The 27,655-nt window shown below is 47.2% G+C and overlaps 1 protein-coding gene across 2 annotated transcripts in view; it reads left to right on the forward strand.

The window, feature by feature from the left end:
• Positions 1–242: 242 nt before the first annotated feature.
• Positions 243–27,655, forward strand: part of NPSR1 (neuropeptide S receptor 1) — a gene marked incomplete at both ends in the record, with an annotated part of 65,143 nt that continues 37,730 nt past the window's right edge. For both annotated transcript variants that reach the window (XM_081102539.1, XM_081102540.1), the window contains 2 exons: positions 243–383; positions 11,488–11,620. In XM_081102539.1, the coding sequence (XP_080958665.1) occupies positions 243–383; positions 11,488–11,620 (274 nt within the window). The remainder of the gene's footprint in view (positions 384–11,487; positions 11,621–27,655) is intronic.

The following is a 27,655-nucleotide window of genomic DNA, read 5'->3' on the forward strand; positions in this document are numbered from 1 at the left end:
AGGCCCGGCCCTGGGTGGGCTGTAGGAGCTGAGGCTTGCAGCTCCCTCCCTGGTCGTGGCTGCTGAGAGAGCAGCACGTGGCTACGCCCTGCCTTCAGCCAGCTCTTCAATGAGGGCTCGGAGGGCTCTGCGCCTCTGCTCAGCGCAGCTCCCGCCAGAGCCTGGGAGGCCGCGGAGGTGCGGCTGCTGCCGGCTCTCAGGAGGACCTGGACTCTCTTCCTTGGCGCTGGGCCCCCCGAGCCATGCCAGCCAACCTCACAGAGGGCAGCCCCAACTCCAGCGGGACCCCGCAGACCCCGGATTCTCACACGGTCGTCTGCTTCCCCACAACTCCCACGGAAGTGATGGAAGAAGAGTGGGGCTCCTTCTACTCCTCCTTCAAGGTGAGTGTCCTGCCCTCCACCCTCCACGCTGATGGTGAAGAAGGGACAAGCGGAGGTCAGGAGACCCCCGTGGAAATGGCCAGTGTTGTGAGGGGGGTAGTTTCTTCTCTTTACTTAAAAGAATGAGAGATACCAAACTGATGAGCTGCAGCCACAGTTTCTATAGACGCTTCGAGGACCTGTATTGTCGTTTTTGATGAATAGGGCTCTTTCTTTTCCCTGCTCCTGCTGAAAATGCGGGATTTGAGTGGGTGATTTTTAAAAGTTTTCTCTTCTTTCCTCGGGGGAAAGTCCATTTAATGAATCCTTTAGTTGTGCTTGAAATGTGTGTCTTGTAAGGGTTGGTGCCGTGAGTGTTTTGCTGGGAACAGCAGAGGGGTGACCGCACCTCCCCCGGGACAGGAAGTGCAGGAGGGAAGGCAGGCACACACTTGACTGAGCCTTTGCCCTGAGCAGCAGGAAGAATAGATGCCTGCCTGCAGCGGGTGCGGGGACTCTGAGCAACAGGTGTCCTCAGAATGAGCAAAGGAATTCGAGTTTGGTGAGTTTCCTCTTGAAACTGCCCAGGGGCCGGTGAGGACGTGATTCTCATGAAGCTCACCCTGGTCCCTTTTCGACAACACGCTGTGGTCGGGCCCCCGGGGCGTCTGGACAACCGGTCTCCTGCTTCCTGGGCAGGATGCCTGGGGTGTCAGGTTATTTCACCCGCTGCCCGTTGGCGCGTTCGGCCACTACACTAACTCCCGTGCCTCAAACTGGTCCTTTGTCCCCCAAAGGAAAACACTCCACGAAAAGTGTAGCAGTTTATTGGAAAACCCCCTTGGTGTTCTGGAAATGAGGTGCTTTTTACACAACCAGGCAGCATGATGGAGCACCCCCCTCTCCCCCGGGAGCTTTGCCTCTGCGCCGACCCTCAGAATAAAACCTTCAGCAGGAGCTGTCCCTAGAGCCAGCCCCGCTCCTGGGGGACCGCGCTGCAAGGCACAGCAGAGCCGATAAGCCACCGAGGCAGGCTGCCCGGGCCCAGGCCCTGCAACCACCCCGTAGAGCAGGTGCACGCACAGCCAGCCGGCTGCCAGGCTCCACAACAGAAAGCAATGCACGCTGAAACGGGCTGTGTTGCCAGTGACCGAGGACCGAGCAGGCCCCTCCCTCCGTGAAATCCGCGCTGACCCAGAGCTGCTGCTGCTGCTGGGGAGGCAGGCGCTGTGCCCGGGAAGCCCAGGGCTGCTTCAGACGCCGCCTCCACCGCCGCTTTGATAGTTACAGAGCGTGACAGCCAACAGCGGAGAGAGACTGGCCTTTGCAAAAGGGATAATAGCAGTGAGGCGGCCGTTCTGAGACAGGTAATCATCGCTCTCACCGGCCCTGGCCGGGTGCTCAGCGGTTAGCGTCGCCCTGTAGGCCAGGGTTGCAGGGTTGATCAGGGCTCATACAAGAATCAACCAGGGAATGCATAAGTAAGTGGGACCGCAGCCTGCGTGCCAGGTGAGTCAACACAGCTCCTGGAGGGGTCTGTTGACGACAAGGACAAACCCATCGCTGCTCGCTCTCCACTAGTGTTTGTGCAGCCTCGTCCCGGAGCGCTAATAGGTATCTCCTGGTTTTTGTCTCATTCCTATTGACATGTTTGCCCTCACACAGCTAGACTATCGGACGAGGGGAGAAGCAGAGAGCAGGCCCAGAGCTTACCGCGTTCCACGTCAGCTTCTGAGAGATTCAGGCGCTGACTAAAGGCAGTGATTTTCAGTTCGACGTGGTCCGTGGTGGTGTTTCTGGGAGCCCAGCTCAGCGTAACTTTCTTCTGTGACCCCCGTGGAGCATGAGCAGTTTGGAGGCACTGCTGATGCAGAAAGAGTTCTGATAAAATAAAATCAAAAAACCCTCGATCACTGGGTTGCTTTGATGCCACAGGTGTCTCAAGAAGGAAGTCAGAATTGTGCTTGCTTACAATCTTCCAAGCGTGTGCTTTTAAACCCCATTGCCTTTACCAAAAGCAGGAAAAATGTCATAAAAACAAAAAAAATCAGCAGAATAACAACATGCATACCCATCTACCTCATTTGCTGTGGGCTCCCTTGATGACGAGACTCCTGAGTGACTTCTGTGAAGTATCTCCTTTAATTCTCACAGTTCATGGGGTATCCTCCCATCTGGAATTGCTTTCCATCTTCATCTTTGTTTATCTAAGTTCTACTCACTCTTTAAGGCTCCTGTTGGGTTGCTTCCTCCATGAAGGCCCCCTTGACTTATTCCTCCTCTGAATTTCAGTGGTATCCTGGGAATACACAATGAACATTTCCTTCAGAAATGAAGTGTGAGGTTCTGTTTCTGTCAGTTGCCTGCATGTTGTCAGGCTGGGCAGCAGAAAACTTGCTTTCTCCATGACGGCGGTGGGGGTCTGTTAAACATGACTCCACGTGTCAGCCCTGCCCTGCCTGGCCTCTGCCAGCCTTACGCACCGAGGGCCTTCTCTGCAGGCACATTCCGTGCATATTTATCCCATTTCTAAGCCAACGTGACCAAAGTACATTATAGATTCCGGCGGGTGGGGTATGGAATTTGTTGTGGCATCATGGACTGGGACCCTGGTCCCTGGGTGAGCCGGGGAACCGCACCCACTGCCTTGCAGCCGTTCCTAGACTCAGCTGTCTTGCCTCAGCTACATGCCTGGTCTTCTAGCTTAGTCTCCTACCGAGCACTCTAGTTCTTCTCTGCACCCCTCAGCTCTCTTGGCAGAAGACAGGATTTCCCTGTCGAGCTCTTACTGGCCCTTGCCTTTTCCCCTTTCCCGTCGCCACCCCCAAGTTCTTGCCCTGCTCCCCACACTGTTCTAACCTACGCACCACTCCAGGAGTGGGGCAGGAGTGAGCTCACCACCCTCTTCCTCTATCACAGGGGTGGGGAACGTCCATCCACGGAATCATTTGGTCTGGCTCTGCCAAGGCATTAGGGGCGAGTTCACTAAATGTTTGACCAAGCAGAGCAGCTGATGTGTAAGCTGGTCATTTCGTATGGCCCGTGAATGATGTTATAAATATCCGAAGAGCCCTTGGCAGAAAAACGGTTCCCCACCCCTGCTCGTGAACTTCAAGTGACTAACACTGTGTGGCCCTGGGTTCAAGGTCCTCCGCTCGGGCCCTTCCCAGCTTCCAGTTTCTCCTACTTTCAAGGTCCCATCCAGCTCACTTCCTCAAGCCCCAAACCCCAGCGTTAGGGATTATCTGGGCTTCACGAATCCACCAATCATTTGCAAGGAGGATGGGACCTGTCTCGTGAGAAAGGAAACCGGGGACCTGAATAGAAAGCCGTCAGAGAGGAAGACAGAGATGGAAGAGTGGCCTCTTCATAACAGCCTTTAACTTTGCGGGGGAGCCCGCCAGCAGTGCTTCCCAAATCTCTGATTCTTAACGATGAGAAAATTAACTCAAAGCAACTGGGAGGGAAACGCGACGCGGTTAGTAAATTGCCGAAGTTATAAAATAATGCAAATGAGCTCAGTTTGATGGCTGGTTCTTAGCTGAGGGGAGAAGCCTGAACCAAGGCTGCTGGGTCTCCAGCTATTACCTGATGGCCATCTCTCATGAGTCTCCTTTAGTGAGTAGTTACGGACGGCACACAACTAGTCCAACTATTGTTTGTATGCAAATGATGGCTCCCAAGTGCTTGACAGTGATTGGTCACAGTGCTGTCCCCTCCTTTGCTCGTTCTCCGGGCCTGTGGTCCTACTGTCCACTTTCCTAACATGTTCTTCCTCCACTAATGTCACCAAAGCAAATTCCAGTTCAACCCATGCACCAATTATCTCACACTGGGCTTACAGCAAGAGCTCAATTTAAGAAGCTTAAGGATACTGTGCTATTTGTTGTCATTGTATTTACTAGTAGGTTTCCGACTTATTTGTAAGAACTCACTCTCCCTCCTGAGTGCCAGTGGTTTCACCTTCAGGGACGGCCACGTCAGCTCCTCCCTGCCCACTTCCTGCTTCCCGGAACCCTCCTCTATGACTTGCTTGTCTCCCTTCCTGCGCTGGACACAGGACGATGTCAGTGATGCCTGCCTGGAGCCCAGGAGCCCTTGGTCCCCTTGGCTTCCCGTGTACGTGCTGCCGGTTATAACCAGGGGTCTTGCATGCACATCATGTGCTTTTACCCTCTTCTGATTCGTTCCCCTCGGTCTGTTCATTCTGAGTTTCTCCCGCTGAATCCTGCCGCTGTTCATACGGAAATTACTACTCGCCGCGCTCAGTGAAATCATTATTCAAGGTCTGCTTTTTACTGCCTGTTCCTGCTGCACAGACCTGACAGTCCCCTTCGAATCCTCTACGCTAGGCAAGCTCCACCCTGTCCACTTTCGCTCCGTGTCACAGAGAAAGGCACAGGGGTGCTGGCTGGCCCCCCAAGATGCCATGCGGTTCCCACGTCATAAACTCCAGTCGTGAGAAAGGAAGACTTTATCAACTATGTTTCTCTTTGCGCGACTAATGCATCTGGTGGCAAGACACATAATCTTAGTGAATCCACAGCACACTCGGTCGTTACACAGTTTTTCGGCCTGTGTGTGTGAGAGTGTGTGTGTGGGGGGGGGGGGGCGGGGGTTCCCCATTGTCTGACTCTAGAGGGGCGTGGAAGCTGTAGGGGGTGCGCCTCTGCAGTGTGGGCCCGTGTGAGGCAGGGGTGAGGGAGGGGTCAGAGCACGTGGGCATCAGCTGAGAGGAAGAGTGCCGCTGGCCTCAGAAGTGGGCGTCCCGGTCCCCACCCTGTGTGGGTCCCCATCTGGCCCCGGCCAGGCTTGCACTGCCTTCTCCTACAGCATCCCTGTCATTCTCCCTCCAGGGACACAGATGGTCACAGCTCCTTCCTGCCCTGTCTCAGTCGTGGCTGCATCGTAGTGTCCTTACTGGGAATGTGAAATTTCACTTCTTCACTCCTGATTCTGGGCGGCAGAAAACCAAGTGGGTTGTCTTCTGGTTCCTTCTCTACCCATGTGGCCATCATAGTCGGACAACTCTCACACCAGACAGCTGGGAAAACCCCCGGGGCTGCCATTCCCTGCTATCTATTCATCACCCCCCTTCTCGTCCTGAACCCCAAATCCAGCAGGTGTCGTCTCTTCCTCTCTCAGTGTGCTAACCTTGGAGGTGGCAATATGAAGTCCTCTCACCAGTGCCTCTTCTCCTGACATCTGCCCCACCACTGTGCCCTCCCACGCTCCTGTGTCCCTTAGCTTCTCTCTCTCATGGGGAAACTGACACACTGCTCTCCCGCACTTCTGACTCCAGGCTGTCTGCTCCGAATGGGCAAGGACACGACCTCTCGAGGGAGAAAGCCGATTCTCTTCCCGCTGTTAGGACGTCCTCCGAGGGGCATTGGAAAGCCTGAGCTGACTCCTTTCTCTCCTGCACCGAGTGGGGGGATTTCTCACTGAGGGCACATGGGGTTCAGCTCTCTGGCTGCCTGGCTCGGGGAGGCTTTCTCTAGGGAGCGGGAGAGAGGGCATCCATGAAAGCTTCAACACACCACCCTGACATTCTCAGAATGTTTCCAGCCATGAGCTCGAGTGGACAAGATTGTAACTTTATTTTTCAGAACTGATTTTGGCTTCTCTCTGGGCCTCTCAGTCTCCCTGACTGTACAAAATGTAGCCCAGTCATCTCCAGGCGTAAACTCAGACAGTTATGCAAACGGAGTCCCAGGCGCTGGACTCTGGTTGAAAGGGGCAGTTAGGCAATGGAAATTAACATCGCCCATTGAACATGAACGGGGACCCATGGAGGCAAGGCTGAAATACTCCAGACCTGATGCTCCTAATCCTTTCTGCTCAGAGTAGAGAGAGCTGATGAAGTCGCTTCGTATGTCCTGGAGGCAAACCTGGGAGAGAATTGCTAGGCAGCTAACGACTTCCCAGTTCAGCCCCAGTCTGAAGGAGGTAAATCTGTTGCCTCCTGTCACCTGTGACCCTGGCGTTGACAGGTAGGGCAAAGGCCACCCTGGCCATTAAGACAATTGAAGAAAATGCAGATGGTAAAGAATCTTTCCTCTTGATAGCAAATTCTTTGAGCTCAGGACAAAAAGCCATGGTAGACTTTGCCCTGTTTTTGAAATAGCTGGTTTCCAGGACACTGGCCCAAGTTGACACTTACATACCAGGCTTGCCCAGCTCCGTGACCACATCTGAGGATCAGGGACGGCCCCCTCTGTCCTCTGCCTTCACTCACACCTTTGCCAGGTGCCCTGCTTCTCTGCTTGGCTACTTCTACTCACTTTTTCTGACTCAACTCACATATTAATTCCTCCAGAATCGACCTTTGGACCAGCCATAACCAGCCTCTTCTCAAATTCTCCATTATAACAGGTCACATTGAAAACTTTTGTCTCCATATATGCCTCCACCATCAGACTGTGAGCTCCTGTCTTAGCCTTCCTTTCATCCCCAAAGTATTTTGAATTTGCTACTAGATTCTCAACAAATGCTTTTTGAATTATGCAGAATGCAAACCAGTATAATCATGTTCACAGGACATGGTTTCCAGAACAATTCCCTTCCCCACCGCCCGCCTGAGTATCACCTCTGCTCCACGGATATATGTCAAGGCTCTCTGCTCAGGCTGAGTCTCTCCCTCCGTCCCCCAGCACTTCATGGGAATTCACAGAATGACTTGGTCCATGACTATCTGGAACCATCTTGGTCCACAGCCCTGCCCTGCTGTCCACCTCGACAGAGCCAGGCTCTGACAGTACCTCCACCCCATTCATGATCTCTGTTCTTCACACAGGAGCCCCCGTCTGCTAGTCCCACCAGCCCCGGCCAGAGGCTGCCACCTACACCCCTGTTCTGCATGCCTGTAACGATAGGAAAAGCCTTACCAAAATAGAAAACTTGCATTCACATCCCCACATAATGTTGCTTTACATCATTTTTTTTATTTTTTGTAATAGTAATCCATCAAAATGTCTTGTTATCTATTTCTTACACTTGAATGTTAGAAATAAAGACTACCCTGGGTAATTCAAGATAGAATTCCCATAGCTCTCAGTAAAACTGTTAGAAAAGGTGAATGCCGAGAGGAGGGTGTGAGGACAGTCATTCAACTGTATGCGCAAGGGTGTCTCCCAGCTGGGTTCCTGGGGAGGGTGGTGAAGATGCAGATGTTCGGAAGGGGCCTCACTGGGAGGAGGTGGCTGTGGGAAGAAGCCAGGTGAGCCCTCCGAGCAAGCCCAGTCCTCCCCCCCGCCGCCTGCTTGGCTGTTTCCGGTTGTTGCCACCGGGCCGCGTCTTCTGAAGCAGCAGGTGGGCAAGACACGGAGCCGTCGGAGTGCCCACCTGCTCAGACATATCACCTCCCAGGGGGCTCCGGGCCTCTGCCTGGATCACACTCCCCGGGTCTAATCACGGAACCAAAGCTCTGCATCCGCTCCTGCCGGGCTCGCTTTACACCGTGGCTGCCTGTGTTACCCGGTGACTCATCTTCAGTGGAATCAGATGCTTTCAGACCTTTGCTCTTGGTATTTCCAACCCACCTCTGCGAATCAATGAGGCTTTGAGCCGCCTCAGAGGCCGGTGCTGTGAGTGACAGGTGGCACTGGGTCCCAGTGCCAAGGCAGCACAGCTGCTCTGCCCGCTCGCTGAGGATGGAGGCTGAATTGTAACCTTTCTGAGACTTCATTTCCTCTCTTGGGAAGGAAGATACATTTGCTCTCTCCTGTGTTTGAGATACTCATCTTTAGCCTCACAGGAATAACACTCATTGTTAAAGGAACCATGGAAGTGTAAGGCGTATGGAAGGCGCTATGATTCCCTGGGCCAGATGGCGTCGCTGCATCTCGTGTGACATGCAGGATGCTGTGGTGTGGAAGCCACACGCGGGTCCAGGGTCAGTCCCTTCAAACACATATTGAGCATTGCTCTCTTGTTCAGCCAGTTGTGGGGGTGGGGTGGGGGGTAAGTGGGGAACAGTCACAAAACTGACCTAGTTCCGGAGGCCCAGCTTCAGACAAGTTTGGAGTCAAAATAACAATGATGATAATTGAAAGCAAATGAGGCAACTTCACCATCTCTGGCCCCAAACTGTAAGTAGGGCATGGACTTTCCAGTTAAGCAAAATAATATTCCAATTTCAGCTGCACCCCTTATAAACCATGTGTACCGACCAGCTTAGGAACCCCTCTGAGCCCCAGTCCCTCTCCGTGTGATTGAGGACAGTGACGTCTCACCGGCCAGGTTGTGGGGATGAAGTGAGCAGTAAGTAAGGCGTCTCAAACAATGCGCAGCACAGGACAGTCGATCAGCAACACACACTTATTGATCACCTACTATACAGTGTGAACTGAATAACTCGGGTGCTAGATTAATGGAGTCGCTCAAATAATGTGGGTTCCCAACCACCGTACGATTGTTAAAGATCCTTCAGACCTTTTTTTCTCCCAGTTTCCAGGACTACGCTGGGAAAGAAGATCATTGTTCCTTGGGTTTGGGGAAATCATGTCTTCCTCTCCAGACAAGTCTGACTATCCAGTTCCAACTAGAGTCACCCGACTGAATGTCCTGTGTTTCCTGAGATCATTTCCATTTGAAATAACCTTGTCTAAGATACTTCTAAGTACCCTTGCACTTGTCATTGACCATGTAGCCTTCCTGCAGATGTTTACTTAGCACCTGCTATAGGAAGTGGCAACGCAGACCCAATGCCTTCCCTCAGGGACATCCTTTTGGCCTTGGACACATAATCCTTAGAGCCATTCCGTGGTGTCTGCCCTGCGGCAGCCCCAGCGTCCCCCAGGGAACACGTCAGTTCATTCCTCTAAGTCCCACTCGGGAATTCTCTGGTCTGTAGAGAGCTGACGTCACTGCAAGGCCTCAATAACTTGAGATTGAAACGAATTAGCCATGAAACCACAACCATGTAACCAAGTCAAAAACACTCGAGTCTTTCGTCATTGAAAATTTCCCAGTTTCCCCTGTTCTACTCAGTCCTGAGCACCTGGCTGGAACTTTTCCTCCTGTGACCACTAGGGTGCACTTCATCCTCAACTAGCTTCTGCAATCGTCTGAAACCCTTGTTGGGGCACCATCAGTGCCTGGGTGGAGGGGGGATGCCTATTAGGCTTAGGGGAAATTCCGATAGAAAACAGGACAAACAGGGTGAATTTGAGCTTCACTCTGCAAAGGTTGTGAGTTCTTTATAAATATCTTCTCAAACCTATATGCAGCCCAGGAACCAAAGGAAGGAGATGAACCACCTTTTATTGTGTGTATGCTACGCTTCAGGCACCATCTAGAAACCTCATTACCACCATGGTGACTATCCATCAAAGTGTCCTGAGGCAGATTTTATTTTGGTCTCCATCTTGTAAATGAGAAAGTAGCTGGGAGACGCTACCCCCCGTGCATCACACATCTCCCAAGTAGCAGAGCATCTGATCCAAGTCAGGATGGTGACAAAGCCTCCCCACTTGTATAGCAAATTGCTCACCTGACTGTAGTGCACAAACACCGCTGAACTTGTTTCCTCAATTCCCAGAGTTTTCCAATCCTCATATTACCGTGGGCTTTGTGTGTGTGTGTATGCGCATGTGTGCATGGGTAAGAATGCTAGGCTGAATTCACAGGGCTTGCTCAGCCTGCCCTGTGGACATTGCTCCGTTTCAAGAACAGAGCTTCTCACAGAGTCGCCGTCGGCGCCTGAGGAAAAGGCTGGGCCAGGCCAGCACGGAGTGTGTCAGGCCTCCTGAGGCCTGGCTTCCCATTCACCGACACAGCCACCAGGCTGGTTAGATTTGCAGTGTCTGCCACTATGTGCCCAGCAGAGCCCACCCGAGCCCTGGGCCTCCTTTGGAGAGACTGGAGGCCTAGGTAGGGATTGCTCAGTCAAGGGATTAGAGACGGCAGCCATTCCATGCCCACTGGGGGCCACAGGGCTCATCCATTCAAGAGAACCCCGATTTCTGGGAATCTGAATGTGGGTACCTGCATAGTCACCAATGCAGCCTGCAGGACACACACACACACACACACACACACACACACACACGCGCGCGCGCGCACTCTCTCAACAAAGTAGTTACCTTCTATGGTGTTATTTTCTGGAAATGTGGCCTAAAACCAAACCACAGGCAGTTAGTGAAAGAACAGCATGAAGAGAGAACAATCTGGGGGGCGGGAGGGGGGGGGACGTAGCTTCTAGTTCAAAAGTACCCGAGTTTATTTGATCATGTCTCCTTCTCTTTCCAATTCTCATCCAAAAGGCCTTCAGAGCCATTTTAGTTGAAAACAATTTTCTGTGAGAAATAAAAAATAGGTGAGATTGGAACCCCCCCTCCCCCCGCCCCCCGCCACCTGCTGGAAAATGGGAGGATCATAGAAGGTGAGGGTATGGAGGGTCTGAGTGCAGGGCAGACAGACGCGCTTGCTGTGAACTATTAATGTGAAGAGTGTCCCTGAGCATCATGGAGGGGAGGCTGGTGCAGGGGCCCCGCTATGCGGTCCAGGGAGCAGATTTCTGCTGCAGGTGCACAGGGGCCTGTCGCTTTCTCCCGGCGGAGGGATGTGAGCGCCGGGCAAGGCCAGGGACGGTGCTGGAGAAGACGGAGTCAGGAAGGAAAACAGTGTCTAACTTCGTCCCTTCTTCCTCTGAGGCGGAAAGAGTCCCGCAGAGATTGGCTCAGTGCTGGGCAGCGTGGAAGCAAACCACTCCCGCACCACTGCCCCGGCGGAGAAAATGTGTGGACGTGACACCGTGCTCTGTGATTTGAAAAAATAAATGGATGTAAAGCATCGAAATGCTTCTTCCTATGAAACAGGTTCCCTGAAAGGAACGGGGGGAAAGCTTGGAAAACCCCTCACTTGCGTTTTCGCAGGACTTTGCAGGCCCGCACCTGCCACACTACAGCTCCGTCACCCTGTCCTGGACCAGGGACGAGGCCCCCCACCCCGGTGCCATCCTCTTCCCGGGAGCAAACGGTCTTGGTCTTTGGCCTCTTGTGAGCAGAGCTCTGACGGTGGGGACATAGAGCAGAAGGAAGACCTTCCAGCAGGAACCTGAGCCCCGTGCTGTGCAGGGCACCCTGGTCCTCACAGGCCGCTCCGTGTCGCTTGCTTTCCACAGACGGAGCAGCTGATAACGCTGTGGGTCCTCTTCGCTTTCACCATCGTGGGGAACTCCACGGTGCTGTTCTCCACGTGGAGGCGGAAGAGGAAGTCAAGAATGACCTTCTTTGTGACCCAGCTGGCCATCACAGGTAAGTGACTGTGCAGGTGGGACAGGGATAGGCTGTGCGCAAGGTTCCTAAGGCTTCTTCCTGTCAGTTATTTTGCCAGTAGAAATGGTAGGCTCTCTATCCAACGGCATCAGCCAATTCGGGAGTAATTGCTATGGGGATATAAAACCCATATTTGAACGTTTCTTCCAGCAAATTTAACACATTGAAATATCCATAAGATTCCACTCTAAAAATAACTCACTATACAATGAAGTGGAAAATGCCAATATCAGTGCCACCAAAGGGTTCTAGAGGGTTGCACTCCCTCTACACACAGCAGCCTCCACAGTTCACTAAGGTGGTAATATCATATCATACCATATCGTGAGCTTAAGGACGAGAGCCCAGAAAATGGACCAGAATTATCTCTACTCAATAACACATGTGAAGTCTCAAGTACTTTGCAGATGTAAGTCCGAGGGCATTGCCTTTGAAATGTAAGGGACATGAGACACCACTGCTGGGTGTGGTAGAAGGTCCTAAGATAATAACCAGGATCCGGACATTTAAATGTGGGTTTGGGGACAGGCCAGTGCAGTTGAAGTGCGAACGCGTCATGCCTCAAGGTCAGCTCTTGGTAAAGACGGCTCTTGGGTCGAGGCGGCTGCTGGAACTCTGGCCATCAGGCCCAAATTCCAGCCAAACTCCAGGGAAGGAAGAGGGGAGGAAGAATAAAAGAGGCCCATACCAGCTACCTGTCCTTCTCTGAGCTGGCATTCCTGGGACTCCAACCCATTCATTTTTGCTTGCATTTCACTTGGCATCTCTAACAGAAGGAAAAGCTGTTTGTTCGCCTGCGTGCTTGTTTGTTTTTGACCTGGGCCCATTGGTCAGAATACAGTCCTAGGGAAGAATGAGAGAGCAGAGGTAAGCAGCAGCCTCTGGCATAGTGTGTCCTTCATACTCCCACTGAGAAAGACGTTTAGACAAAGCGTGTCTATCTGACCACCCATCGCCCAGCTCTGAGGGTGCTCCCTCCAGAGAGCCGGGCTCTCTTCTCCTGGCCCCTTATCTCGGCAGGCTGGCACCTACCCACTCTCCGTACACGGGAGTAGCCCCTAAGTGATTGCCTCTTTATGTGGGTAAATTATTGTTGGCTGTTTATCTTTTCCCAAAACAATTTCCAAAATAAACTTCTCTCTGAGTAACTTTCAAATATACAATATAGTGTTGTTACTATAGTCACTGTGTTACACTTTATATTGTTGGCCGTTTATAGCTTTCCAAAATAAAATTGGCTATTATACACAAATCTACAATGAATATTCTCTCATAGTTAAATCTTGTGAGCATTATTTTTTATTTAGGGAAATTTATAGAAGTGGACTTGCTGCATCAAAGAAAGAACCTTTTGTGGCTTTCAAACGGGCCGATGTCCTTTCAGGTCCCCCAGGACTAACAGGTGGTGGAAAACGTCATGACAAATGCTCTAGAAGCCGCCAACAGAGCTCCACGCTGGGTCTTGTTTTAAAACCTGTGGAATCCTAGCCAGTTGCTTCAGGCAGGGATTCTCTCTGCTCATCCGTGAGTGATACTTGCACACACACTCAAGTACAAGTTGCTCATTTTAAAAGGAGCATCCTCTCCCACGGCTGCCAGGGACCCAGAGAAGAGTCCAAACCTAATTTGTTGTGTTTTTTTTTGTCTCACAGTGATTATAGCGGTGCTCACGTGCTTGTGAAAACAAAGACCACATCACCTACCAGAACATTTGAGTGGAGGAGTGGTTCAATTTTGCACCTGTTTTAACCCTTTGCGGTCGTATTAAATTCGGACATGGGTGTCGTACTGGTCGGAATTAATTTCCATGGAAAGAGCAGTGATACATAACATGTGAGATTATGAAGGATAAACAAGATTTATTCATTCTTTTCTGGAACTACGTCACTACTAGTAGAATCACTGCAAACGTTATCACTTTCTACGTCAGAGTCAGTATTCAAGGCGCCAAAATAAAACTCTTCATCGTTACTTTCAGATTCGCAGTACACTTCTTTCGGTAACTTTCTCTTTGCCATTTTGGAGTATTATTTTGAAATATCTTAACAAGCGAGCATGCCTCATTACAGTTAAACGTAATTTGTAAAGCTTTATTTGAAATTCTGCGAAGTATCTCCGAAGCTTGTCGATTTCTTCACTCTCAAAAGGCGACGGACTCGCCACAGTGTTTTGCATGGCGAGTGTGGAAGGACCGCGTTTGTTTACATTGAGTTTCGGCATCTCCGATTTGTCGGGGCAATGTTTTGATTCGTGACAAGGTCGCTTAGACACTTAAGAGCTTTCAGAGAAATTATGAACTGATCCATGAATGAATAGAGTTAAGATTCGTACGGTTCCTTGCTGTGGTGGCTGAGAGCAGACATACGACCGCAAAGGGTTAACTCATTTCCTCTTCACATTTCTGACCCATTCAAAACACACACACACACACACACACACACACTCCATAACTGATTCTTCTCTACATCCATTAGGGATTTTAGTTGTAGGATTACTCTTAAGAATAGAAGGAAACCAGAAGATCTTGGTTATTTCTGCAACTTTAGCACTTTCGATTCTAACAGTTTTCTGGATGAATTTAATGACTGTTTGTATGTATGCGCTAAAGAGCCGATTAAAATTTATTAGTCATTTATCATCTTCAAGACGGCTTCTCTGTTTTACCCAAATGCAATAAAGAAGGGGAACTAATGAGAGTAACTCCCACTGAGCATTGAAAGACAGGATACATATTTTTGGGCACACATCCAGACAACTTCCTTCTTCTGAAAGGGCCAATCTTCTCCTATTAGTCAAAGAAATCAGCTTTGCCTTGGAACACTTTCTGGAAATGAATTGACTAATGAACTAAGGAATTCTTCACCCTCCGCCCTCCTGTTAATGATGTGAAAACACAGAGAGGAGACGCTCAGCCAGAGAGGTGAGACTGAGCGTCGGGGTGTCCAAGGCCCTGTGTGGAGTTCAATACCGCTTTTCTCTGCTGATTTCACTCTTTCCTTGAGTTTTTGAATTGCATACTTCATCCTTTTATTTATTTTAATTTTGCTCATTCAGTTTTTCATTTTTCTATTTTTTTTACCTTTATGGAGATAAAGCTGACAGAACATGTGTAGGCTTAAGGTGTCCAAAGCACTATGTATTATATTGAAAAATGATTACCATAATAATTTTAGTATCCACCCCCACAGTTGTTAATTTATGTGTGTTAAGAACTTTTTAAAACTCTCTGAGCAACTATTAAATATACAACCTAGTACTGTTTACTGTAGTCACTGTGTTATCCTTTATAACTTATTGATCTTATAAATAGAAGTCTGTACCCTTTGACCAGCTTCATCCATTTCCCCTAACCCCCACCTCTGGCAACCACTAATCTATTCTGTGTTTCTATGAGTTTGGAGGTGTTTTGTTTTTAACATTTCATATACAAGTTGAAATCACACAACATTTGTCTTCCTCTGATTTTACCTGATATATTGCACTCAAGATTTATCTGTGTTGTCATAAATGGGAGAGTTTTCTTTTTTATGACTGAGTAATATTCCATTGTACATATATACCAACTAGTCTTTATCCATTCATCTGTCAATGGACACTTAGGTTGTTTTCATGTCTTGGCTACTGTGCATAATGCTGCTGGACAGGGGGGTGCAGATTTCTCCTGAAAATGGAGATTTCATTTTCTTCAGATATATACCAAAATGTGAAATTGTTGGATGGTATGGTAGTTCTATTTTCAATCCTTTGAGGAACTTCCATGCTGTTTTACCATAGTGGCTGCACCAATTTACAATCCCACCAACACTGTATAAGACTTCCTTCCTAACATTGTTTCCTCTCATCTTTTTGTTAATAGTCATTCTGTCATATGTGAAATGATGTCTCGTTATGGTTTTGATGTGCATTTCCTGGTGTTAGTGATGTTGAGCACCTTTCCATGTACCTATTGGCCATTTGAATATCTTCTTTGGAAAAATGCCTATTCAAATCCTAGGACAGTTTAAATGGGTCATTTCTTTTTGGCTATTGAGTTGTGTGAATTTTTTATATTTTTTGGATATCGATTCCTTATCAAATAGGTGGTTTGTAAATATTTCCTTCTGTTTCATCGCTGCCTCTTCATTTTGTTGGTCATTTCTTTGGCTCTGCAGAAGCTTTGTAGTTTGATGCAGTCTCACTTGCTGGCTTTCATTTTTGTTGTTCGTGTTTTGGGTGTCATATCCATAAAAGCATTGCCAAGACCAATGTCAAGGAGATTGTCCCCTGTGTATTCTCCTAGGAGTCTTCTAGTGTCAGGTCTTACCTTTGTCTTTAATCTATTTTGAGTTAATTTTTAGTGCAATGTAAGATAGGGGCCCAGTTTCCTTCTTTTGCATGTGAATATCCAGCTTTCCCAGCACCATTTACTGAATATACCAAATAGTCTTTATCCATCGAGTATTCTTCGATCTCTTGTCACATATTGGTCGGTTGTATGTGCATAGGTATATTGAGCTCACAACTCAACCCTCCGCTGATGTTGCTGCCGCGGCTCTGGAATTTTATGCTACACAGGGGAGGTCTAAAGTCAGCCTGGGATTTCTTTCTTGATAGGCTATCAAGTTTTGTCTTTTGTCTTTTGTTTCTTGATTTCTTTTTTCTTTGAGGATTTATACTGTTACCTGGTTGTGTCAATTTACTGGTCTGTTCTATTGGTTCTGCTATTTGCCAAGGGAGCTCTTTTAATCTGCAGATTAAAGTGATTTCTTAGCTCATTTTATTTATGTCTGAATATTTATTATCTTCCATTTGTTCTGATCTTGTATTCAGGGGCACTAACTATTCGCACATCAGTAATGCTGGTGTTTCTCTGTCATTATTTGAATATCTTGGTCTTATGGCTCGATACTTGGAAGAATTATTTAAGCTTTTCCTAATCGTTTATTTTATTTTAGTTCCATTATTATCAGCAATATTAACCCTACTCTTATTCTTTCTAAAATATCTTCAAAGTTGCTTTTCCTGTAATCATTTCAAAACATTCATCCTTTATATTATCTAGCACCTTTTTCATTCTGTCAGTTTCTCAGTATTTCTTTTCACAACTGTCTAATGTCTTATCTTATCTTTCACTTTTTATTCTATAAAATGTAAAAAGAACAGAAAACATACTTGTTAAAATTTGAGCATGTGGGTGTATATTCTTTTTCTGATTTTTGTGTGCTCTCTTCTACTTACTTAATGCTACAAAATCCTCTACCACATGACTCATTCTTTCCACTAAACATTGTTTAATTGGCTAACACCTGAGTTCCTGCACACGCCTTTCATTTATATCATCACGGTGACTGCACACTGCCATCATTGTCCCTAGCTCCAAGGAGAGATGTGTGTGTTCAGAAAGGAAACCCATTGTTCTCCAGCAGGAAAAAACGGTATTGTCCCATCACTGTCGAAATAACTTAACAGAAAGGAATGAACTAGTCTCCCAGGAAAGCTTTTCCTTTTGGAGAGAAATTGGGTTTCATTTTGTTCTCTGCCTTGATCCTCCATTAGTAACCGTGTGACCGGGGAAAGGCACTTACCTTTTCACTAAGCCTTTGTTTCCTCATCTCTAAAATGAAGGTGTGGGAGGCTCTCTTTCTGGATCATGCCCTGCACCCTCTCCCCACCCTCTTCTCTGAGCTGTCCTAACTCTCTAATTCCCTGTATCCAAAAACCCTTGCTACTTGGACGACCTAGAAAGGCAACTTTCTGACAAGTGCAGTAGGTTTGTAGGTGAAGGACTACTCCTAGTCCTTTTGGCCCTCTCCTCAAGATCCTGGACTAATTACACAATGTCCTCCCTTCCAGGAGAGGAGAGAGAGCCGAGGAAGTGGGGAAGAAATCCTCTGTTAGTGAATTACTTGTTTCTAGATTCCACTGGTCATGACTCAGCTGCCCTTTGTGCTTCCTACACCAAAGTCTCAATGGCCAAGAATAGTCAGAACCTCCACCCAATAAGACAAGGAATTTTCTATTTGGCCTGATAATGGGTCACTGAGAAGCTCTCCTTGGTCTGTGAACAGATTCAATGGGGAAACATTCATTTGGGGTCTACTGCACACAAGGCCCTCTTCTAGGCCTGGCAGGGAAGAGTGACAGTAGAAAATAATCTCTCACCTGGGGCTTCCCTGTAGCGGGGAGAAATCAAAGTTGTTCATTGAACTGACATACGACAGAGGAAAATGTCAGGAGAAAAAAAATTCATCAAGGCAAGAGCTAAGAGAGTTTCAAAAAAGGTGAAATTATATTCTTTAGAGAAGTCCAAAGGCCATCCTAATTTATATCCTCATAGATAACTCAGAAAGGCCATTCTAGATTATATTCTCATAGAGAACTCAGAAAGGCCATTCTAGATTATATTCTCATAGAGAACTCAGAAAGGCCATTCTAGATTATATTCTCATAGAGAACTCAGAAAGGCCATTCTAGATTATATTCTCATAGATAACTCAGAAAGGCTATTCTAGACTATATTCTCATAGAGAACTCAGGCCATTCTAAAAAAAGATAGATCTTCAATGATGGGTGGATTTCCCAAAAAAAGGTGGGCCTAGGAAACAGAATGCCAAAGGAATGTATATATTTCAAAAATATTAATTAAGTGTCTGAGACCACAGGTACCTGTCTGAAACTCTCCAGTTTTCCCAGTATACTTTTCCACTTACATTCCTTGCCATATTTTTTATTGTTGTTGCTTCGATGTTATGTCCTTTCTTTACACTGTAGCCAAAGTGATCTTTTCAAAACTCAAATCCATCATTGAAGTTGGTGGTAGGTATCATAGTCCATAGAAAATTAACACACATGCTGATCATAACCCTCTATCTATTTTGTGTATGTGAGAACCTGGCCAGAACTTGTAAATGTCCCAGGGATTCAGAAGTCCACCCAAGCTTAAGAACCAGTGCTCTAGGGGTAGGCTGAGGCCAGGCTATAGAAGCCTCCCGGGACCAGGAGTTGGAGTGTAATAAACTAGGGCACTGGGTCATCACTGAAGTCTTGGAGCAGAGGCACAATTCAAACAGATGTGTTTGAATGCCTAAGCCAAATACAGTGTGTGGATATGAGGAGACTTAATTACTTATGAGAGAATATTTATTCATTCCTCAGAAGATTTACATAATTATCTTCATCCTGTTTCCAATTTCCTTCCTTCCATAATTATTTTTTTCTCCATGCACTTGTCCCGATAGCCTTAGACTCATTTTAGTATCTGTCAAAGGTCACATTTCAGTATATTAATTCTCTTGCTGAATGTTACAGCTTGAATTCCCATCTGCCAGTTTTGTTAAAATCCAAGAGGGGAAAAAAATCCCTCTATGTTGTCTGGGTGAGCCATGTGAGCAGCCTGGCCCCATTAGCTGTAGTCTGAGGTGGAGGTGGATTCTGAGAGAGTCTGATCCAAAGGACACAGCCCTTCCAAGGTTATCAGAGAGAAGCAAAGGGTGTGAAGGTCCCGCCTCATCGCCTCATCAGTAGTTACCATTGCCAGTCCCCATAGCAACAGCATGCCAACATTCAGATCCATTCTGGTGGAACAATGGGACTCAACTGTGAATTTAGTAATCTACAACAGGATTTCATTTATCTGCCTGAATTTGCATCTTTTCATGGAGTGAGCATGTTCATGGTTTTGCTAGTACAGTCTTGTGATGTAGGGAGTCAAATACCCAAAAATAGTCTAGAAAGAAAGTAGGGAATTTAAGTTAAAAAGTCCAATGGAGCAACCTCCGGAATCCCCCTCCCCCTTTGCATGTCATCCTCACCTCCACTTCACATTATAACTTCTAGAAGAAAAAGAAAAATTTAAAACAATAATTGCCTGGCTGGTGTGGCTCAGGAGTTGAGTGTTGACCTATGAACCAGGAGGTCATGGTTCTATTCCTGGTCAGGGCACATGCCCAGGTTGCAGCTTGGTCCCCAGTAAGGGAGTATGCAGGAGGCAGCCGATCAATGATGCTCTCTCATCATTGATGTTTCTATCTCTCTCTCCTTATCCCTACCTCTCTGAAATCAATAAAGATATTTTAAATAAAAATAAAACAATAATAATGAACAGCTTAGCTCAAAGGGAGAAAGCTGAACCTCCAGCTGCCAGAAATAAAGAGCAAACACTTAGGCAGGCTGTGGGCGCAGAACATAGTGGGGCAACATTTAGGGGCTATGTTTTCATATCTCTGTGGGGAGGTCCATGCATCAGGACTAGAGCAGGAAACTGCTCTCGGGAAAACAGCTGGAACTGGGGGGCTGCCCAGTCCATGACTGGAAAATGGAAAATCTCCCCACTGGCTAGAAGCCAGCCATCTGCCCTAGGCCTTGTCCCAAGTCCCTCCACATAGAGGAACCCCAAGAAATAGGATCGCAAACTCACTGCGCACACGTGCCAGGCCCCGCATCCATGGACAACCCAGAGGAACATTATTCACATAAACAAGTCTCCCTCTTCTGGTCATTGATTGCTATGTAACAGTCCCAGATGCTAGGGACTTAAAATATTGGTCGATTTCCCCTCATGTTTCTGAGGATCTGGGAATCAAACAGGGTACAATGAGGCAGCTCCTCTTTGTACCATGATGTCAGGGACTCAGCAGGGAATGGCCTGAGTGGCATGGCTGGCGTGTTGACGCTGGTGACTGCTGGGAGCTTGGCAAGGACTAAGGTTCCTCAGTTGCTCTTCACGTGGGTCTTCCCAGGGCTTCCTGGGAGGGTGGCAGCTGGGATACATACAAGAGCATGAGGCAGAAGCTTCCAGGGCTCCATGACCCAGGGTTAGAAATTACACAGCATCACTTCTGCCCCTTTCCATTGGTCAAGCATGAATTAGAGCCCAGCCGGGATTCAAGAGGAGGGGACCACCGATGAAACATAACAACATGAAACATGGCTCGTGGGTGGGGAGGGTGTCTTCGGAGACTAGTGACCACACTGCTGGACGGGGGCCACCTGCCAGTACTTGGCTGTGGTTGTAGAAATCCCAGTATGAATGGAAAGGCGGTTCAGGGCATGACAAGCTGACGGTGCCCTTCAGAAGCAACCACAGAGCTGCGCCCTAGAAGGACCGCCAGGCATTAGAGGACTCCCTCAGAGTTCCCAGCGATCATAGGTCCCGGGAAGATGAACTCAGAGGGAAGGTGGGCACCCACTTAGCAGAACTGGGATGTGAACGCCAAGGCTGACCAAGTGGGGGTCCGTGGGGCTCCCCATCCAAGACCCAGTCATGAAGCAGAGCGGGGTCAGGGCTGGATGGGTAGGAGGACAGGAATAAATGCAATCAATGAGTCCTCTGCCCAGAGAGAGTACCAAATGCCCATATTTGAACCTAGGTTTGCTTGACCTCAAAGACCATGCTTTCCCAGCCCCGTTGGCTTGGCAAGAAGGCACAAGGGTCACAGGGGTCAGAGAGAGGTGGAGGATGGAGTGTGTTCTGGAAGTTTATCCAGAGCCCAAGGCATGTGGTAACTGCCAGGAGTGTGGGAACCTAAGAAGTGCATTGCATGGGGAGGTCTATGCAATGAGTGGCTGGTTACAGAGGGCTGGGGGGGAGGACATGGCCCCCCATATACAAACCGCCACCCCTGCACCGATGCTGGCAGAATTCATGGCAAAGCAGTTTCTCTGTCAGGATGGAGTTAGGAGAATGGAATCACGTGGTTAGTGTGTTAGGTTGTTCAGAGCCCGTGAAGCAGCAGGTGGCCCAGAAAAGATCCGCCCTGAGAAAAACCGATAACACGCTGTCCCTGGATCAGGGTGACATCCAGTCTCTATGTGCAGAGAAGACATTTCGGAAATGTTATGGGAAACAATATTATGACCTAATAAATGTCTGTTTCATGCCTGATTCTTTAACGAGGATTAAACATGCATCCTCAGCCTGCTGCCACCAAATGTTCCTCAATCACAGATTGTTTCCATCTCTTATGCAACACATCTCGCTGGACTTCCAGTTCAAGCCTGGGCCTGGCTCACAGCCCTCAGTGCCACCTGCCCCGTTTTCTCACTTTAAAAATATGGGGGGAAATGGCAACTCCTGTTACTATTGAAAACCACCACTGACAGACAGTCAGAAGCAGGGAGGAATTAACACTCCCTGGTGGGCAGATGGAGTTACACTGAGCAGCCAAGGAGCCCTTCTATGCCACGCCTAGATTAGATTCCAAGTCTCCGTTTTTAGGCAAAATAATTGAAAAGATGCTTCAGCCCCACCTCCCCCACCCTCTAGTCACTTCTTAGCGAAGCCTTTTTATTTACTCATACTTATTTGATGTGCCAGGTACTGCCATTATAGAGGTTAAAGGAAAAGTCCCAAAGTTTAAGGTAAAACAAAATTGTTTACTCACAATACCCACAGCGACTTGAGGTTTCTTTGCCAAATCAAGTATGGGAACATTGTGAGAAGTCACCTGTAGTCTTAAGGGGATCGTTTGTGGCCCAGGATCCCATAGGCTGCCAAGGGGCCTTCTGTGCGTGAAGCTAACAAAACGGCCTATGCAGATATGCCAGGGTTTAAAAACCATGGCACTGATAGTGAAAGTTTAAATATATATTTACGTGTATTCTACAAGCTCAAGCAGAATTAAAGGCCTAAGATGGAAGAAGTAATTGTATAGAAGTCCTGAAGTAATTAAAATACAGATCAGCATATGTAATTGGCACATGTGGTTGTAAACTAGAAATATCAACATCAAATATTGTACTAGAAAAAGGATAGATGTAAATGTGCATACTCTTAACTCAACAATACTATTAGTAGAAAAATTTCCCCACAGATTATTTAAGGATGAGTATAGTGATTTTTAAACAAGGATATAATTTACAATGTTGGTTATAAAGTTGAAAAGTCAAAATAAGAATAAAAGAGTGGTGGCATTGGTTAAATAAGCAATAATTTATACCCATAATGCAATACAATAGAAGTGTGTAGATAAAATTCATTTGTAGGGTAATCAGGGTAATATTTGTGATATGTTGCCATTAAAAAACAGTGAAGTTAAAACCAGTATTTACAGTATAATTCTACTTTGGGGAAAATATATATGCATGTAAATAGAAAATAAATAAAGTCTGGAAATTTCTACAGTTTAATATTAATAGTTTTTATATCTGGATGGCAAGATTTGGCATGTTTGTTATTTTCTGTTTTGTATGTTGGTTTGTTTTTGGCTCATCTGGATTTCCTAGATTTTCTGCAAGTTACATGGAAGAAATGTAAAAATGCTGTGACATAATTTGACTTTCAAGGGTAGAGACAGGACTGCAGGGTCAGGAGAGACATGGTAACTGAAGCAAATCAGGTGAAGGGTGGTGGCAGCTGGAAGCCAGACAGTGGCTGTGGATGGGTGCAAGTGGGCCGATGAGTGAGTCCAAAGACAGGAACTGATGAGGCTGGAGATAAGGGAGTGAGGCTGCAGCTAATTACTGAGTTGTAAACTATAAGGAAGAGCCAGCCAGGTGGAGAGAGGGGAAGGCTGTTTCAACTAGATGTGTTACTTGACCTGTCTCACGGTGGCTTTTCCCAGCCAAACTGCAAGCATGCTCACCACATTTAAATCATCATTTTCAGAGGGAGAGGCAATTACCATTTCCTCTGGGAGCTCTGAGCATGTTAGTCAGAGCGATCCATCCATCCTGGCTATAGCCGTCGGTCCCCAGACAACGCGGCCCAAGGCAGCCTTGCAGAGGGGTATTCTCCGCTGAATGCCTCATTAACTCGCGAGTGGAGAACTCCTGGAATCATGGAGCAGCCAAGCATGGCACAGTGACTGTTTCTAGGAAATTACCATTTGACTCCAATGACTTACAATAGCAGAGCAATGTCCCATGGCCCAGCCGTAATCTCTGTGACCTTCATTGGGAACGAGTGTCCCTTCCCCAAGGACCTGCTCCAAACCACTGTCTAGCAGGTTGAGCTCCTGTCCGAACGTGGAGATTCATCACACTGACAGCTTCTCCCTGAGGATTTGATCACAGCATCCTTGTATATGAAGGACGAAGGGGCAAATGTTTCTCAATGGCACAGAATGAGGTGTCCTATGATGACCTACTTTTAGCAGAAGTTTGAAGTAGGAATAGTCATTGGGATTTCCATTTCAAATCTTCATTGAAGTTCTTTATCAAAAGACTTCCTTTTCACTTGATCTACTCAACATTTCTCACCAGTGATAACTTATAGCAATAATAACGATAAAATAATATGAACATTTGTTAGTTTGCCAGACCCTGTTATGAACATATCTCATTTTATCTTTACATCCCACTAAGAAAGTAATCCAATTTCCCCAGCTGTCAGAGAGAGAAGTTATCCATTTTGTTGAACAAAAAAAACCCATCTACTTCCCACACTGAGGAGTCAGGCTTTTATTTTAAAGAATATGCTCTTATCCAGAAAGAGCCATTATACTTTCACATTGACCTTTGCCCTCACAGTTATCCAATCTGAATTACTAGCTGGTTTCTCCAAAAAATATAATGAACGTGGACTTTCTTTTCCAGAGCTGGGAAAATGGTATAGCTAGCATAAAGTAAAATCTCTAAACAAGCAGAGCTATGTTACCACAGAAACAGATTCAGAAAAATAAGCCTGGAAACACTACAGAAAGAAAGGCTATTATACAAGCTTCTCCCCTACAGTTTGCAGCCTCTGTTTACAGTTGGCTGTAGCTCCTTCAGCTCTACCAGGAAGCCCACGCGGCCACACTTCCCCGCCTCCATTCTCTCCTCCTGGCCCGGGAGGTTCCTTTCGTCTGATGAAGTGTAAAACGCTTGTGGGATGAGGTGTGTTCAGAAAGGGGGATGTTTTTAACCACCCTCTCAACGTTATTCTCCCTCAGGTGGTTTGGGACAATGATTTAGACCAGTGGTTCTCAACCTTCCTAACACCGCGACCCTTTCATACAGTTCCTCATGCTGTGGTGACCCCCAACCATAACATTATTTTCGTTGCTACTTCATAACTGTAATGTTGCTACTGTTATGAATCGTCATGTGAATATCTGATATGCAGGATGTGTTTTCATTGTTACAAATTGAACATAATTAAAGCATAGTGATTAATCACTAAAACAATATGTCATTATATATGTGTTTTCCGATGGTCTTAGGCGACCCCTGTGAAAGGGTCGTTTGACCGCCAAAGGGGTCGCGACCCACAGGTTGAGAACCGCTGGTTTAGACTCTGGAGTGGAGGATTCGGGGGCTGCGAGCACATGGCGGCTATGAACATGGGGTCATAGGGTTTGGACTCAAACCCCAGCTCTAGAGGACTATGACAAGTCAATTATCTAAGTCTCGATTTTCCATTTACTAAGTGGGGATGATAATATATAAAAAGTAATGGGATGATGTATAGATGCAACGTGCTTAGTTAGCATAGTGTCTGGGTTACAGAAGGCAATCAATAAATGAAAGTAATTATCATCATTATTAGATTATATGCAAAGCACAAATCAGAGAGTGCTATATGCAGTCTGCAGCAAAGCCCTCATTTTAGGGGACAGAAGAGACTAAACACTGATCCCCAACTGTCTGTTGTTCATGGGGTCAGATGAGAGACATCTGACAGTATTGACAACACGTGGTACCAAGCCACCCAAATGGACGAGCCATGTAAACTCCACTTCAAAAAGGAGTAATAAAGGGAAGGGAAGGGACTGCCAAAACCTCTTCAGCACAAAGAACAGAGATCTCAGAACAGTCGACTGCCCACTGGCCTGCCACAAGATGAGCGCAGGTACAATTTTCATAACCATTCCTGAAATCACTCATATTCTAAAGAGAGAAAATACTTGTAAGACTAAAAAGTTACTAATTAAGACCCTGAGGCCAAAAGGGGACACCCCAGCATCATGCATGGTAACACTTTCCGAGAGCTGCTACCGTCAATGGGGCAGGGCGTGAGGTCCCAGCAGAGGTTTTCCATGTGGGCAAAGGAGGAGGCGGCTGTCGGCCGAGGAGGAGAACACGCAGAGAGAGGACGGCATGGGGCAGGGCAGTGTCCTAACAAAACAAGCGCCCCTTGAATTCTCACTTTCCAGAATCCACAACAGACTCTAAACGTTTGTCCTGTAACAGGGTTCAGTTTACCTCCCTGGGTAGTTTTTGGTGAACTTTGCAAAGCAAGGGTCAGTGAAAGGAACTCACTCCTCCAGTCTGTCACCCTGGGACCGGGCAGGAGTGCATCCTCCCGCGGTTCACCTTCCTTATCGACTAACGAATAGGCAGGTTTCTCGGTGGCCGGGAAGGAAGTGGTGGCGGCAAGAAGAGGACTGCTCGGGCACCAGGGTAGCTTTTGGACTGTTCTGTCTATTCATAGCAGAACCCCAGGGTCGCTTTGGAACTCTTCTGGTCCCCCCACCAGACGTCCTGACATTTTATTCATTTTAATTTTACGGAGGCTCTATTTGAGGCATCCATTCCCGTGAGTACATTTTCTTTTTTTTTTTTAAAGTAGCTTTCCCCCCCTTTTTTAAAAAATATATTTTATTGATTTTTTACAGCGAGGAAGGGAGAGAGATAGAGGTAGAAACATCGATGAGAGAGAAACATCGATCAGCTGCTCCTGCACACCCCCTACTGGGAATGTGCCTGCAACCAAGGTACATGCCCTTGACAGGAATCGAACCTGGAACCCTTTAGTCCCCAGGCCGATGCTCTATCCGGTGAGCCAAACCGGCTAGGGCAGTACATGTTCTTGAAAACTCATGTCCACCGGCAGTGTGCTCTGTCATCTCCTGCTGGCCTCATCTGCTTCTCTCAGGCCGCTCTCTGCCCGTTTAGTGGTTGTATTTTTCTCTAAGATGGCATGATCTCTCCACACGGACCCCAGCAGCACTGGGCTTCCATTATCCGTAGAGCTAGTAACCAGTCACTATGGCCATAGGGGAGACAATTCTGACTGTCACGGCCTGGGTCATGAGTCCACTCTAGGTGGGGGTAGATTAGGACCTGGTTAGGGAAGGATAATTGAGATACCGTCGAGAAGAAGTATATGTGGGAGCAGCAGAAACAACAGGTGACCAGTAAAACTTCAGTGGGTCCTCAATTGTCCATTCCCCTGAGACTCACCATGGCTGTGTGCACACCAGCAGTGATCCATGGAGTGGTGGTCCCTTCCCACCTTGTACAGCCGCGTGTGGAGGCAGAGATGGCCCTGCTTCATGGGGAGGCGCTGGGGGTTGCAGAGAAAAGACCACCCAGGAAGTAAATTCTAAACAGAAGGCCAACTTATGCCGTTCACGGCAGGGCCATTCCTCTTATTTCTTATCCCAGAGCCCTGTTCCTCTCCTCTGTTTTGCTGACATTGATGCATGAATAAGTGAATGAATGAACAAATACGTTCCCCGCAAACCCCGCGTCAGCCTTCATTCTTCTCTCTAAAATATAAAGTGAATGTTTATGGGACTATAAGAGCTGAAAAAGTGACAGCTCTCAACCTAGGATCCAGAGAAAACAGAACGGGCTGTGAAAAGTGCTGCTTAATGAGTTGATTTCCGAAAGCACAGACAGAGCTTTAAAAATGTTCATTTCTTTGAAATCGTCGTTAAGGTTTTTAAAATCTACCCTGAGGACGTCATCTAAAACTGCTGGTAAAGCTTTTTTGCAAAGATTTTCATCACAGGGCTATTTATAACAGCAGAAAATTGTAAACAATTTAAATAGCCCACATTGACTGAACAGTTCAATGACATACGCTACATCCCCTCAAAGCATATAATGTACCATTAAAAATAATGTTAATAATAAACTTGTAATAATATAGAAAACAATATCATAAAGGAAATGAAAAGCCAGAGAGAAAGGTATATGTGCACAATGGACTCCAGCTAAATAAAAATGTAAATGCCATAGCCACTTCTAATTAATCCTTCTTACCTCCTCAATTCCCTCTCCCCTGCCTCTCTTTATCAGCAAAACCACAGCCGTGGCAAAATCTCCTTTTCCATTCCTTTGCCATCTCTAGGTAAAGCAGGCTGGAAAAACAAAACCACATGGTGG

This window comes from Myotis nattereri (assembly GCF_964212035.1).
Source record: "Myotis nattereri genome assembly, chromosome: 11".
Classification (NCBI taxonomy): domain Eukaryota; kingdom Metazoa; phylum Chordata; class Mammalia; order Chiroptera; family Vespertilionidae; genus Myotis; species Myotis nattereri.